Source organism: Anguilla anguilla, chromosome 11, assembly GCF_013347855.1.
Source record: "Anguilla anguilla isolate fAngAng1 chromosome 11, fAngAng1.pri, whole genome shotgun sequence".
Taxonomy (NCBI): Eukaryota; Metazoa; Chordata; class Actinopteri; order Anguilliformes; family Anguillidae; genus Anguilla; species Anguilla anguilla.
Window position 1 is genome coordinate 5,642,034 of NC_049211.1, and position 12,908 is coordinate 5,654,941.

The 12,908-nt window shown below is 45.6% G+C and overlaps 1 protein-coding gene across 1 annotated transcript; it reads right to left on the reverse strand.

Annotated features, from left to right (window-relative positions):
* Window positions 1-473: 473 nt before the first annotated feature.
* On the reverse strand, window positions 474-12,793 carry nras (NRAS proto-oncogene, GTPase). The gene is made up of 6 exons (XM_035382761.1): window positions 12,561-12,793; window positions 4,878-5,007; window positions 3,830-4,008; window positions 3,278-3,434; window positions 3,020-3,143; window positions 474-2,852 (listed from the first exon to the last, which is right to left on the reverse strand). The coding sequence occupies exons 2-5, from the start codon at window positions 4,986-4,988 to the stop codon at window positions 3,024-3,026; spliced, it is 567 nt and encodes a 188-aa protein (XP_035238652.1). The 5' UTR covers window positions 4,989-5,007; window positions 12,561-12,793; the 3' UTR covers window positions 474-2,852; window positions 3,020-3,023.
* Between the last annotated feature and the right edge of the window lie 115 nt (window positions 12,794-12,908).

The following is a 12,908-nucleotide window of genomic DNA, read 5'->3' on the forward strand; positions in this document are numbered from 1 at the left end:
AATGTTCTTTCTTCCCAAATCATTTTAAGAGCATTATGCCTGGGAAGCAGGTCATAAATATTAAACGATATCCAAAAGAGCAGTGAGCACACCCACTTCCTGATTTCCTATATTATTGCATGTGTGTCACAATGAAGGTTTTCAGATCTTCAAAAATGTAATATTACACAATGGGAAACTGAACAAACAGAAAACTAGATTTTTTAATTATTTAATATTACATTGTCTAATATTACATTTCATCTAAAAATCTGAAATCACCACGTGACAAATATGCAATAATAGAGGAGATGAGGGGGCAAATACTTTTTCACAGCACTGTATATACAAATCCAATCAGCAAAGTTAGTTCAGTGGCCACACGTATAATTAAGTTAACAGTAGGCATACACATCAACCAGAGGCTCGATTGAGAGGGCTGTCTAGCTTTGGCTTACCAAACCCAGCTGCATGGAATAAATACAGACGGACCATTTGTTTCAAATTAATTTACTAATAAAAGTGTTATTTCTGGATTATTGTATGCACATTACAAATGTCCAGGTTACCAATCACTAAAGACCACCAACAAAATGTGATCACAGAATTACTTTCAACAGAGGCAGAAAATTTTTTTTTTAATTTAAAGGGGTCACTAAACTCTCCCAAAATAAAAAGAAGGGTAGAAGTTTAGCCCTTTACATAATCCACCCAGTATGTACTGTAATCGTCAGTAGATTAAAAATATATAATTACAGTAGAACTGCATTACAGACAAATGGATGCATGAAACACAGAAGAAAAAGCTGCTGCTGCTGCTGCTGCTGCTGCCCGCTGGAGAAGATCTCTCTGCTCCAACAAATAAAGAGACGACGGAGAAAACACACCTGTGAATTCACCCGCTTCTGCGGTGCATGTGCACAACCAAGGACTGAGAGCAGCGGCGTCCAATCACGTGCCACGGAGGGGCCGAGAGTCCGCAGCTTTTTTCATTCCAGCCAATCACTGTACGCCAGCTGACTTCACCAATTAGCACCCTCCTCTCTGGTTGATCAAGTGGTGCTCGCTAATGAGCTCAGCATGGGTCGTGATTGGACCCGGACTGAAAACCTGCAGGCTGCACACGATTGGACACCGCTGCCCCGCAGAGGCCACTCCTGTCCAACGGGCACCAGTCACAAAGAACAGGACCTTCAGCGGCCTCTCCAGAGGAAGAGGAGTAAAGCGATTAAGACTACATTCCCTTTGCGAGTCATTCCGGCTCGGCGCTGTGGCGTGACACGTGCGTGGGCGCGCCTCACAGCCGAGCAACCGCACCTCCCTTCCAGTTTCGGCGTCGGCAGTTGTAAACCGTGTTCGGAAAAAAAAATTTAAGGATTAGAAAAAAAAAAAAAAAAAAAAGGACAAAGTAATATGGTCGCATTTCGGGATGGGGTTAACTATTTGGTAGGCGTTCCTGGGGTAAAAACACCAGGTGAAGACACACCGATGCTTGGGGTCCATCCAAGGATCGAATGATGTCAGATCTTTCAGGGTCCCAGGACGCACACATCCGAAGGCACCCGAAGTTCACAGGGACACACGATACTCTCCTTAAGCCCTGACCTTCACATTTTTGGCAACAAGAGGTGCAAAGACAGAGCAAGACGCTGACCATGTTCACACAGACAATATTCTTTGAGATAAGGGTTCTCTCAAGATTACTGTTGGGCTGTTGTGCTGCATTATATCCGAATTAATATTCTTCTATTAATATGAATCCACTATGAAAAATAATCTACCTTAAGGAGGTTAAATGACGGGGAAACTAATCCGCAAGTTGTACATGATGTACAGGCTTTCCACAAAAGAAATAAAAAGCGTCGTTTGAGAATCCCAAATATGTTTACGCTAGTGATATTCCACAATTAGTCAGCATACTAATGGAATACAACACTTTTCATAAGCCACAATAACAATACTGCATTATGAATTACAGGTGTACAGTCAAAGCATATTTGGGTTCCCAGAATATTTAAACAGAATATTACTGCACATGTAAACATGATCAGAAAAGATTACATTGGCTACTTGTCATAACTGTCATTAGAAAATTGCCTCTCTGCTCTGACACGTGGATGTGAAAAATATTTTAAAACACCGTTTTTGACATGTCCAGGTTACTAAAGTATTTCAGCAATATTAGAAAACACACATAAACAAACTGCCTTGCTGCCCAGCCCAGTTATTACACTGACAGTAAAATAAGATTTGAAGAAATCATGAACATTCACACAGGATGACTCCTAAAACCCATTGACATTATCAAACGACCGTGTATGAGATTTAGTGGCCATGTTCCGAGAGGGAAAAAAACAGTTAAAACTTAAAACTAATCTGAGCGTGTGTTGTGATTGCTTGTGCACATGCAGTGTAATGCTGAGGGACCCGACTGTAGCCACAGCTGCGGCGTGGGACAGCAGAGCCAATCACTGCATTCGTGTGTGATGAAAAGGGGCGGGGCTAGACGTGCCAACAGAAGCCCCAGAAAAGAAGAGAGCCAATGGGAAAGTGAGACAGGTGGTGGGCGGGGACCACCTCTCCCAACAGTGACGGTGGCAGGCTCCACAATGAGCCTCCACTCGAGACTTTGTGCATCAGGATCCAAGGCAGGTATGGAGTCCCATCAAATGTTCGGAGGGAAGGAGGGGGACATGGTTGGGGTACGGGTCCGGGACGAGGAGGGTGAAGATGAGGAGGGAGAAGGGGGACTCTGTCCGTCTGGACGACAGCAGGCTCCACTAGTCCCTCCCCAAAGCTCTCCTCTTCTGCAGGTCCAGAGGCTCTGCACTGACCCAGACTGGCCAGAAGGGGGCCGCACTGCAGAGGCACACCTACAGAAGCACAAAAACGCCACACACACAAGTATTACAGGATATGCAACGTCAAGCCGCTCCTCTAGAGCCACAATGGAGGACACTTAGCAAAGGCTTTAGTGTTGTTCCCGCAGCGCTATAGCAACGGCTGCGACAGACAAGCCGGAATCCGCCTCTGGCCTCACCGGGTCACATGACTGAGCAGGAAACCCCCAAGCAGCCCTGCTTCCTGTCCTCTCTGCTGTTCAGCTTCTTCATGCGGTAGTGGCGGATCTCCCGCACCAGTGTGTAGAAGGCATCCTCCACTCCCTGCGCAGAAAAAAGAAAACGAGGAAGAGAGAGCATGAAGGTAAAGATGGGGCTCGTTTCAGAAAGTAGGCCCGGGTCGCAAAGACCCCGCGCTGGCCGGGGGGAGGGGGGGCGGGTGTGACCTTGCGGCCCACCTGTCTGGTCTTGGCCGAGGTCTCCACGAACTCGATGCCGTAGCTCCGCGCCAGCTCCTGGGCCTGCTTGGTGTCCACGGTGCGGACCAGGTCGCACTTGTTTCCCACCAGCACCATGGGGACATCGTCCGAGTCCTTCACCCGTTTGATCTGCTCCCTGTCAGGCGGCAAGACCGGTTTTTATTTAAAAAAAACCAAAAAAAACAAAACCCAAAGGGTTTCTCATTTCATTTCCTGCATTAAAGGCTTTCACGCACTCTCCTGCCCTTTGCACTTCGCTTTGGATAAAAGCGTCTACATTACATTACAAATGAATGTAATGTAATGCTCTGTGCTAGTGTGCCTGGAGCTAGCTGAGCTAGGCTTTGTCCTTTATTCAAAGCTTGTTTTCCGCCTCCTAGAGCACACCTTGCATTAGGCTACTTGGAGCCCGTTACTTCACTTGGTATTTCAGTTTAATTCTACTACATTCCTCATTACGGTGATGAACTTGCGTTCTTTCGGACGTACAGAGTCAACGTTCCTGTTAAGCCCCGCCCCTCGGCGGCCCACCTGTATAAATGCACGTCGGCGAAGGACTTGCTGTTGTTGACGGCGAAGACGCAGAGGAAGCCCTCGCCGGTCCTCATGTACTGGTCCCGCATGGCGCTGTACTCCTCCTGACCCGCCGTGTCCAGGATGTCCAGCAGGCACGTCTCGCCGTCGATCACCACCTGCTTCCGGTACGAGTCCTGCCCGGGGCAAAGCGGCCAATCGCGCGTCAGTATCACCATGGTTTTCCCCCCAAACATACGCAATCCCTGTGTCAGTATCGTCATGGTTTTACCCCCCAAACATATGCAATCCCTGTGTCAGTATCACCATGGTTTTATCCCCCAAACATACGCAATTCCTGTGTCAGTATCACCATGGTTTTATCCCCCAAACATATGCAATCCCTGTGTCAGTATCACCATGGTTTTACCCCCCAAACATATGCAATCCCTGTGTCAGTATCACCATGGTTTTATCCCCCAAACATACGCAATTCCTGTGTCAGTATCGTCAAGGTTTCCCTCCAAACGTACACAATCCCTGTGTCAGTATCGTCATGGTTTTCCTCAAACATCCCCCATCCCTGTGTCAGTATCGTCATGGTTTTCCCCCCAAACATACGCAACCCCTGTGTCAGTATCGTCATGGTTTTCCTCAAACATCCCCCATCCCTGTGTCAGTATCGTCATGGTTTTCCCCCCAAACATACGCAATCCCTGTGTCAGTATCGTCATGGTTTCCCCCCCAAACATACGCAACCCCTGTGTCAGTATCGTCATGGTTTCCCCCCCAAACGTACGCAATCCCTGTGTCAGTATCGTCATGGTTTTCCCCCCCAAACATACGCAATCCCTGTGTCAGTATCGTCATGGTTTTCCCCCCAAACATACGCAATCCCTGTGTCAGTATCGTCATGGTTTTCCTCAAACACCCCCCATCCCTGTGTCAGTATCGTCATGGTTTTCCTCAAACGTACGCAATCCCCGCCTCAGTATCGCCGTGGTTTCCCCCCAAACGCACACAGAGCGCGAGCGCCTGCGCAGGAAAGGCCGGATTGGGGGCTTACCTCGATGGTGGGGTCATACTCGTCCACAAAGTGGTTCTGGATCAGCTGGATGGTCAGCGCACTCTTTCCCACACCACCAGCTCCCACCACCACAAGCTTGTACTCGGTCATCTCGGCCAGCCGGCTCTCCCTGCAGGGGGGCATTAAAAAATTTAACACGCAATGCACACTGGGATATGTAGTTTATATTGCACTGAGCACGCTGGCATAACCAAAGCACATCATATATATCAGAAGAACAGTGCAACAGGCACACCTGAGACAACCTGAAACACAAAACAAGTGTCCACTTCACATATAAAGCTCTCTTAAAACCACAATGTTCCAGTGTCATAAAAAAATACATTTATATTAAATGCGACTCGAAATGTAATTCCTTGAAAAATAAAACTACACGGACAATAGTTGAAAGTTATTCTTATAATAAACTGATTTGACAAAATGTATTCAAAAACATTTTAAAGGGTAACCCAGTTAGTCCAATAATCCCCAGCCCCTGAAGAATGACAATTTGAATGTTTCCACCGAGCGCTGAAGCAATGTTCCTGGTCAGAGAGTCCTGCAATACCAACTGAGGGATTTATGTTACAAGTCAACAAGAGACACCTTACTACGGGCATCACTCAGGACACCCAACGAGATATGACCGATGATTGACAGGCCAAAGGTCAACTGCCAATGTGTTCATCTTGCAGTTGCAAATCTAGTCCGTTTCTGCAACATGAACCAATCCACTGGACTATGCAGCCCACACATATCATATGCCATCCATCAGTTGTTTGTGTATGTAGTATTTTCAAAAATTCAGTAGGCAGTAACACCTCTCTGTGACAGGCCCCACTCATGAACTATGAAAGGCTTCAAAATAACTAGACAGTGCCTTCATAAAGACAACTATAAACATAGCCCATCATGGCCTGTGCTACAGTGCCCTCCAAGCTGGATGTGGCTATTCCATGAAATACTAAATCAATGGCAAACCCAATATACCCACATTTGATTTGCCACATATGGTGACAGCACAGCCTTTAACGGTTTATGACAACCGTTGAAACTGATTATAGATGTGCAGGTTGCATTTGCCACTCATGAGTGCATTATTTGGTCTCTTATATGGGGTCTTTAATATGAATTACTGTCAAGTAAACCATGTTTCCATAAGGACAGACAGATTATGCCATTTTGCAGCATGCACATCAGGACTCAGTCTTCGATAGAGCAGTGTAAATAATCACGTAAATAGGATTACTTTTCAGTTGCGTCCATGCGTATAACGCTTCTTTAAAGGAAAGCCTATTCGTTGAAAGCGAAGTCCAAAGTGAATGCAAAAAGACCATGTATGTAGGAGAGACAGAAGGATAAAATGCGGTCAGACTTAAAGAACGATTAAAATCACGTCTGCACCTCCTGACTGGCTGACAGGACATAGAACCACTGAAGTGTTCATTTAAGGCACCATGAGGTGTCCCACTTCAGTATGAAGGTTGACAGTTGTGATCTTATGCAGGCACACACGTGCACGCTCACATGCACACACCAGCGGGCCCAGGGCCCTGGGATCAACATTCAAACTCCTTGCACGCCTCCAACTCTCCTCAACACAGTGCACGCTCATGCCAAGCTCATGGCATCTGTTTCTGGAATGTTGCTCGAAATGTCAGACCTCCCTTCAGATTATACCAAGTAAAAGAGAAGGTGGGGGGGGGGGGGGGGGGGCACAAACCTCCGTCCAGATGATACCAAGTAAAACAGAAGGGGGGGACACAAACCCCTCCAGATGATACCAAGTAAAACAGAAGGGGGCCGCAAACCTCCCTTCTGATGATACCAAGTAACGGAGAAGGGGGGTGACACCTCCCTTCAGATTATACCAAGTAAAACAGAGGGGGGCAACAGAAAGAGAACACAAAGAGGAGTGCAGAAGTAGAACATGCATTTTTCAAAAATGTTCGGTGAACCACAGAAGACGGAACAGTCAGAAATTCGGCAACACAAACAACCTCAACACTTCCTCAAGGGAGGATCCTCTTGCACACCCTACAGATTCTGTAACCAATCGCGTGGAAGCTAACATGAAGCTCTGGTTTCCATTGGTCCAGCTGTTGCTCCAGTGAACTCGGGTCACGGTGTCAACAGACATCAGGGCAACTCCTTACAGCTGCCCCCTGTGAATGAGGCTAACGCTAATGAGCCCGTGGAGCTCAGAGTTTAGCACGACTCACTTTAGGTTGGCCAGGTCCCTCAAACAGGTCGCCATGGTTTCCATTATGTATGATAACAAGGGATGTGAGGCTGGAACAGTTGCCTAGCGATCAGCTCAATGAGGACTTTAACTGGTCTTCCGCGTAGTGAGTAGTAAACATGTTAAATAAATGAAAAAAAAACGGACAACACTACACCCCTCGTTTGGTGACATTTCGTATTCAAGGAGCAATAACACGATGTTTCCCTGGCGACTCGGCTATCGTGTTGCACCATCTTCCAGGTGCACCCCTCTCTGACTGCTGAGCTCTGTAAGTTAGAGAGCAGGATCGGGACACCTGCTTCTGCCCGCTCGCTCATGCAGTGATTCATCCGCGCTGACGCACTCTACGGCCTTCTAACTCACGGTTACCATCACATTACTGCAGGGCCCAGTTTCACAAAGCAGGATTACAGAGCTAACTGGATAACTGCGCTAACTGAGTAAAACCCGGAACCGTCTTAAATCTGGAACATGGACTGAAGTAAACAGAGCTGTTCCGGGTTTTACTCAGCAGTAATCCCGCTTCATGGTACAGGCCCCAGGTCAGGTCCTCACTAAAAACATTTCTCTTTTTTTTTTTTAATGTGATGTGGTGATTAAAACAGTTTATATGAAGTGCATAAAGGGGTTTGGGATTGGCCATCATCCAGGCTCTGCAGAGACTGACCGAAGGAAAATACGTGTTCAGGAGCGGCTGTAACCGAGATCGGCACACAGCGTACCCAAACGCTCAGCGGCTAAAAATGCTTGTGTCCAGTTTCCCTTTCCGGGATCACCTTTCTGCAGTAAATCACCCCAAATCCCGTCTGAATCAGCACTGCTTAATGTCGCCACACCTCTCTGGGCGTACCCCAGTGAACCCCCACTGACCGATGATCCCAAAAGAAAACCCACCGTAAACCTGCACAAACTCCTGTCCGAGCTCACTTCATCCTGCATGGTTTGCACCTTCTGTAATCCTTTAAGGTGTGAGGTCACAGATATGTGATTAGAATGTTCTGAACTGAACATTCTAACGCTGATGTCACAATCAGCGCTGGTGACTGAAAGCAGTGGAGTTCTAGAACACGGATGGAGAACTGTGGGGGAGGGAAAAAAAAAAAAAACTCAGCTCTTCAAAGGGTTAAGCTGGCCGTATTCAAAGATGGACAGGTGCGGCTGAGTCACTCCCAACACCCAGCGCCCCGCCACCGCGCCAGATATTGAGACGCCATTCCGCGGAAAACGGACGAAGCACCTGCCGTGCTACAATCGCTCTGCGTGCGCCGGCCTTTGCAGGTGCCCTATCTGGATCATCTGGGGGGGGGGGGGTGATGCTGGCGGGAACCCAAACTCTCACATTACACCCCCCCCCCCGCCCAGGGGAGGGGACCCACCACAACACTCTGAAGGCCATCAACAGCTGCACTGCTCAATATAGTTCAGACGCACCTTGTTTTTAGGGGGTTTTTGTTTATGTTTTCTGTTGTTTGTGCAGGTTTTTGGGGCCAAGGTTTACATTTCTGACACCTACTAGACCAGGCATGAAATGTCTAAACGAGACCTCTGTTCTCTCAGGCTAAACGTATAAACCTGAAGAGATATCACCAGATATGCTTTCAGCAACATTCACCTTTCCACTGCCATTTATGACCTAGAAGCTCATTGAGGCAACACCTTAAAAACGCAGACTGGAAACTCATAAAAATTCCAGAAAAGAGCCTCATTTATCACTATGGGCTGGGGGAAATGACATAACCAATAAACTTTGGCGCCATCTTGTGGGAAGAACACACCATTACTCCTACCCCTCTGAAGAGACACACTGCTAGCTATAAGTAAATTAACAACTTATCACCTTAGAAATGATTACAGTAGAGCCAAGATGAAGACTTCCATATGATGTGGAGATATGACAAACACCACGATATTTAATATTTGTCATTGGGGGGGGGGGGTATAGGTAGTGATGTCACTGAATAAATCACTGTATGGAAATTTCCTAACCCTGTGCATATCACAATGTCACCAGCCATTCAGCCCAACAATGCTCCTCATTTTCCTGACTAAATTAGTTCTCCGATTACCTACAGACTAGATAGTATCAAACACCGTATCAGGTCTAGTCCTGAAAATCCCTAGAGTTTCTGCCTCTACTGTGTGACCTGCCCTCCATTTCACCTCACCAATCACACTGCGTAACTCTGGTGTTATTACAGCATATTACAGTTTAATGCAAGGCTCAGGCGCATTTTGAGAAGCAGGGCCCCTGATTGCTGGTGTGGTGATACTGCACCCATATTTTAATGGCACAGGAAACACGTTTAGTCATAAAAATGACAAACCCTTCACAGGGAAGCAATAACGTCATCTTAAACCACATAACCACGGACGTTCTTTTTGTTTTACATTCTGCATGACTGATTGTTCATTAGCAAAGTGTCTTTAGGGAAACAACCAACATGAAGCTCGCTCAAACCTGGACTGTTTGAAATGGCTGTCCACGTCCGTTTTAAACCTGTTGGAGAAGAAGAAAAAAACAAACAAAAAAAACTGCTTGACCATATGACGCCTGTCCTCCCTTTCATGAGGGAATGATGAACCACACCCTTTGAGCTGAGATTTCTTCCACCGTGTTGTGTGTCAGAGCCTACAAATGGTGCGCTGGCTAAAGTGTAATGTAATGTTAGCCACTCGCTGCACGTTTCTATATTGCTTTTTTTTGCTAGCCTAGCAAAGCATGATAATAAACACATGGCATCATCGCTTTTCACCCAATTCACGCTGCCCGTTTCACTTTAATAGCGTTTACAGAATTTCACCAGTGCCCTTCTTTCACAAATATGAAAATAGCTCGGGCACCTTTCAAAGGAACACTCTCCCATTTCCTGCACTTTGAGCTCCCAGTTCCACAGCTGGAGCTATGGACGCAGAGCCCTTTCCATGTTTAAACAGGGCTCAGGCTACGTACGCTCAGTGCAAACACTTCCACAGCTACCCACTCAGGAGCCCCGTTCACTCGTTTAAATAAGCATTACATGCGCCGGACTGCAGGTCAATTAAGAATCATGAAAATGTCAACTATTATGACAAGGTTAACTTTATGCTGGCCAACGTAAGCAGCAAAACACGCTGATTACAAAAATCGCTGTTACACAAAATACCTGTTAACTACCTGAAGAATGTACCGACACCCTCGAAAATACCAGCACCTTGGTGCCACAAGTGCAGATTTGAGGAATTCTCGCACCTGGCTTGTTTGAATAAAGGGTGAAGCCGGCTGGGTTTGACAGTTTGACCCAAACTGAAAGACGAACCCCTGAAATTAACGGCATCGCACCGGGACGTGTGTTAAAATAATGGAACCGAGACCGCAGGATGGGCAGTTTTGGAGAGGAGACTGTTCTGGGGCATTTGCAACCAGACATCTGGCCAGAATTAATGAAAATGTATGCAGGTCAGAAGATCCCTGAAGCACTTCTTCAAAGTTTCAGTTGCTACATTTTCTTCAGATGTCACTCGTGAATAGACACACAAAGACACTCTCTTTCGCAGATATTCAACAAAGAAGGGTCTACTTCCACTGTGGCAATACTGGCAAAAGCACCAACCGATGCACAGGGAGAATACGACAGCGCACATGACGTGTATTTTCCCGAACGTTACTCGCCAGAGAACAATGTCCAATCAATTCAAACTAAATGACAAAACACTGAAAATGCGATCTAGCGGCAATGTTGAAACAATGCAATTGTGGCATGCACTGTAGCAGAAAGTACACAAAGAAAAACACCTGGAATGCATTTGTTAAAAAATAAATGAATAAATAAATAAAGCTGTATGCTAGAGGTACTAATGATACTGATCTTTTCACATCATAAAAAGGCTAGATGAGCGCTCAAAGAAAGCCACCTTTAAGGCTCAATCTTTTTGAATTTAAAGTGTTCCAACTGGTTTTCCTCTCCTAATAGATTTCTTCACAAGGGAAACATGAAACCTCTTCACTTTAATCACAGAGACTAACAGCATGAGCAACAATGGGCCGGAATATGTAACAGCGATAAATGTGCGATACTAACTGAAGTAAAGACTACACGCACGGACAGTCAAATACCGCCTTAATGAAAGAATTAGCGAGCTTCACATGAAACCTCATGACAATTCTATAACTTCTAACCAGCTTAGACTGGTTAATACATTCTAGGAATTTTGGTTTAGAACCGGTCACGTGGGAGGTAGGAAAGCATTTAGTAGCTTGGCATTTTCCTACTACGGGTCGAGTTAGCTTGTGACCATGATTTCTTAGGTTCAATGAGTTCAGAAAATTGCAGGCCTTGTCCCTGAAAGCTGCATAGTAACATTTAATGTAAGGCAATACCCATTGCTTTCAGCTCGAGGGCCGCGGATGACCCAACCGTTTCTATGAGGCACAAAAGGACAATGAAGGCTCCAATGCACAGATTACAGTGTGTTGATATTGCTCATTGATGCAAATCCCGTATATTTCGACATCAGAGTAACGGCAAGTCACTTGGAAAATACCTAACGTTGCCAGGTTGTGTTTGGTTTGGGTAAATCGAGGTTTAGGACCCCCGTAGATGAATGAATCAAATGAAACGGGTGCAATTTCGATAAATCGTATCATTACAGAGTACGAAGCAAAACCAGCAAGATTTTTCTTCCTAAGTATACCGGGAAATTTGGTCATTTGGATAAAAACTATCAGGACAGTTTTAAAAAGAAAAAGTTTGTTATGCAACTGCAACTATTAAAATACTTGGTGACCACAACAAAATACAAGATGACGACATGAGTTCATGTAGTAACGTTTTGTCGTCTAAACCGACGGATGAACATACACGCTAGTTTGATTGGAACAAACTCAGCGAAATCAGTTAGCTACAATAACTAGCTAGCTACCTAGCTATCTATGGATACCTAGCTTGAACAAGGGAGGCAAATTTGGCACGCTATCCATTCAGACGCCGAATTAAGCTTTTAAATGAGTACACCGACAAATAAAAGTCCTACTAACATTCATGAAAGCCACTGCAAAACAAAACGTAAAGCTTTTAGAAGTGTAATTTAGTCGAAACCGCTAACAGTTGTGACAATCATACGTTGCCCAATGTCACTCCCAATTTAGCCAGCTTGCTAACTGTAACAGCATGCTAGCTCTCTCGAATAAGGGCAGCTAAGCTAGCCAGCTCTCCAAGACAAACTATAAGAAATAGTTTTTTTCGCAACTGTATGTCATCTTCGAATATGGTGTAAAGCTAATCTAGCATTACTTCCTGGCAAAGTAAATATATTCGACTGTTCTCTAGATAGCTCAATACAGAACTACACGGATCGAAAGGTCCTTGTATTCAAAATGTTGTGTAGTAGCTAGCTAACGTTAACATTAGCTAGCTAGCTACGTCACAAAACAGGGGATCACAATTCTCATAGAAACTCACCGTTCTGTTTCCGACTTTAAGTGTGGCTCTACCCCAACTTAGAGCGACGATGGCACTCGCTTTTTAACTAAGCTAACTACAGCAGGACATATAGCAATCTAAAAAGTTAACAAGCATTTTGGGTGTTCCTGAGAACGAAAATTACGAACTAAAAGTGATCACTACGTCCAACAGCTAAGAAACTAGCTAAACTTCCTGTCTCATGCGGACACACCCAGGTTCGCGCATAGTCAGGACCCTGGTTTTTAAATGTCTACTATCATGCCTGTTTTCATATGACCTGTAAATATCACACATCCCTAATTTATGAAGGAAATGCGATCCAGACGACGTCTGTCCGCGATATAT

Bases quoted from the DNA above. Each gene is read 5' to 3' on its own strand.
- nras (XM_035382761.1), bottom strand. From the start codon at position 4,988: ATGACCGAGTACAAGCTTGTGGTGGTGGGAGCTGGTGGTGTGGGAAAG. The intron at 4,009-4,877 runs GTAAGCCCCCAA...TGCCCCGGGCAG, and splicing joins AGTATGACCCCACCATCGAG to GACTCGTACCGGAAGCAGGT. The intron at 3,435-3,829 runs GTGGGCCGCCGA...GCCGCCTGACAG, and splicing joins GCCGACGTGCATTTATACAG to GGAGCAGATCAAACGGGTGA.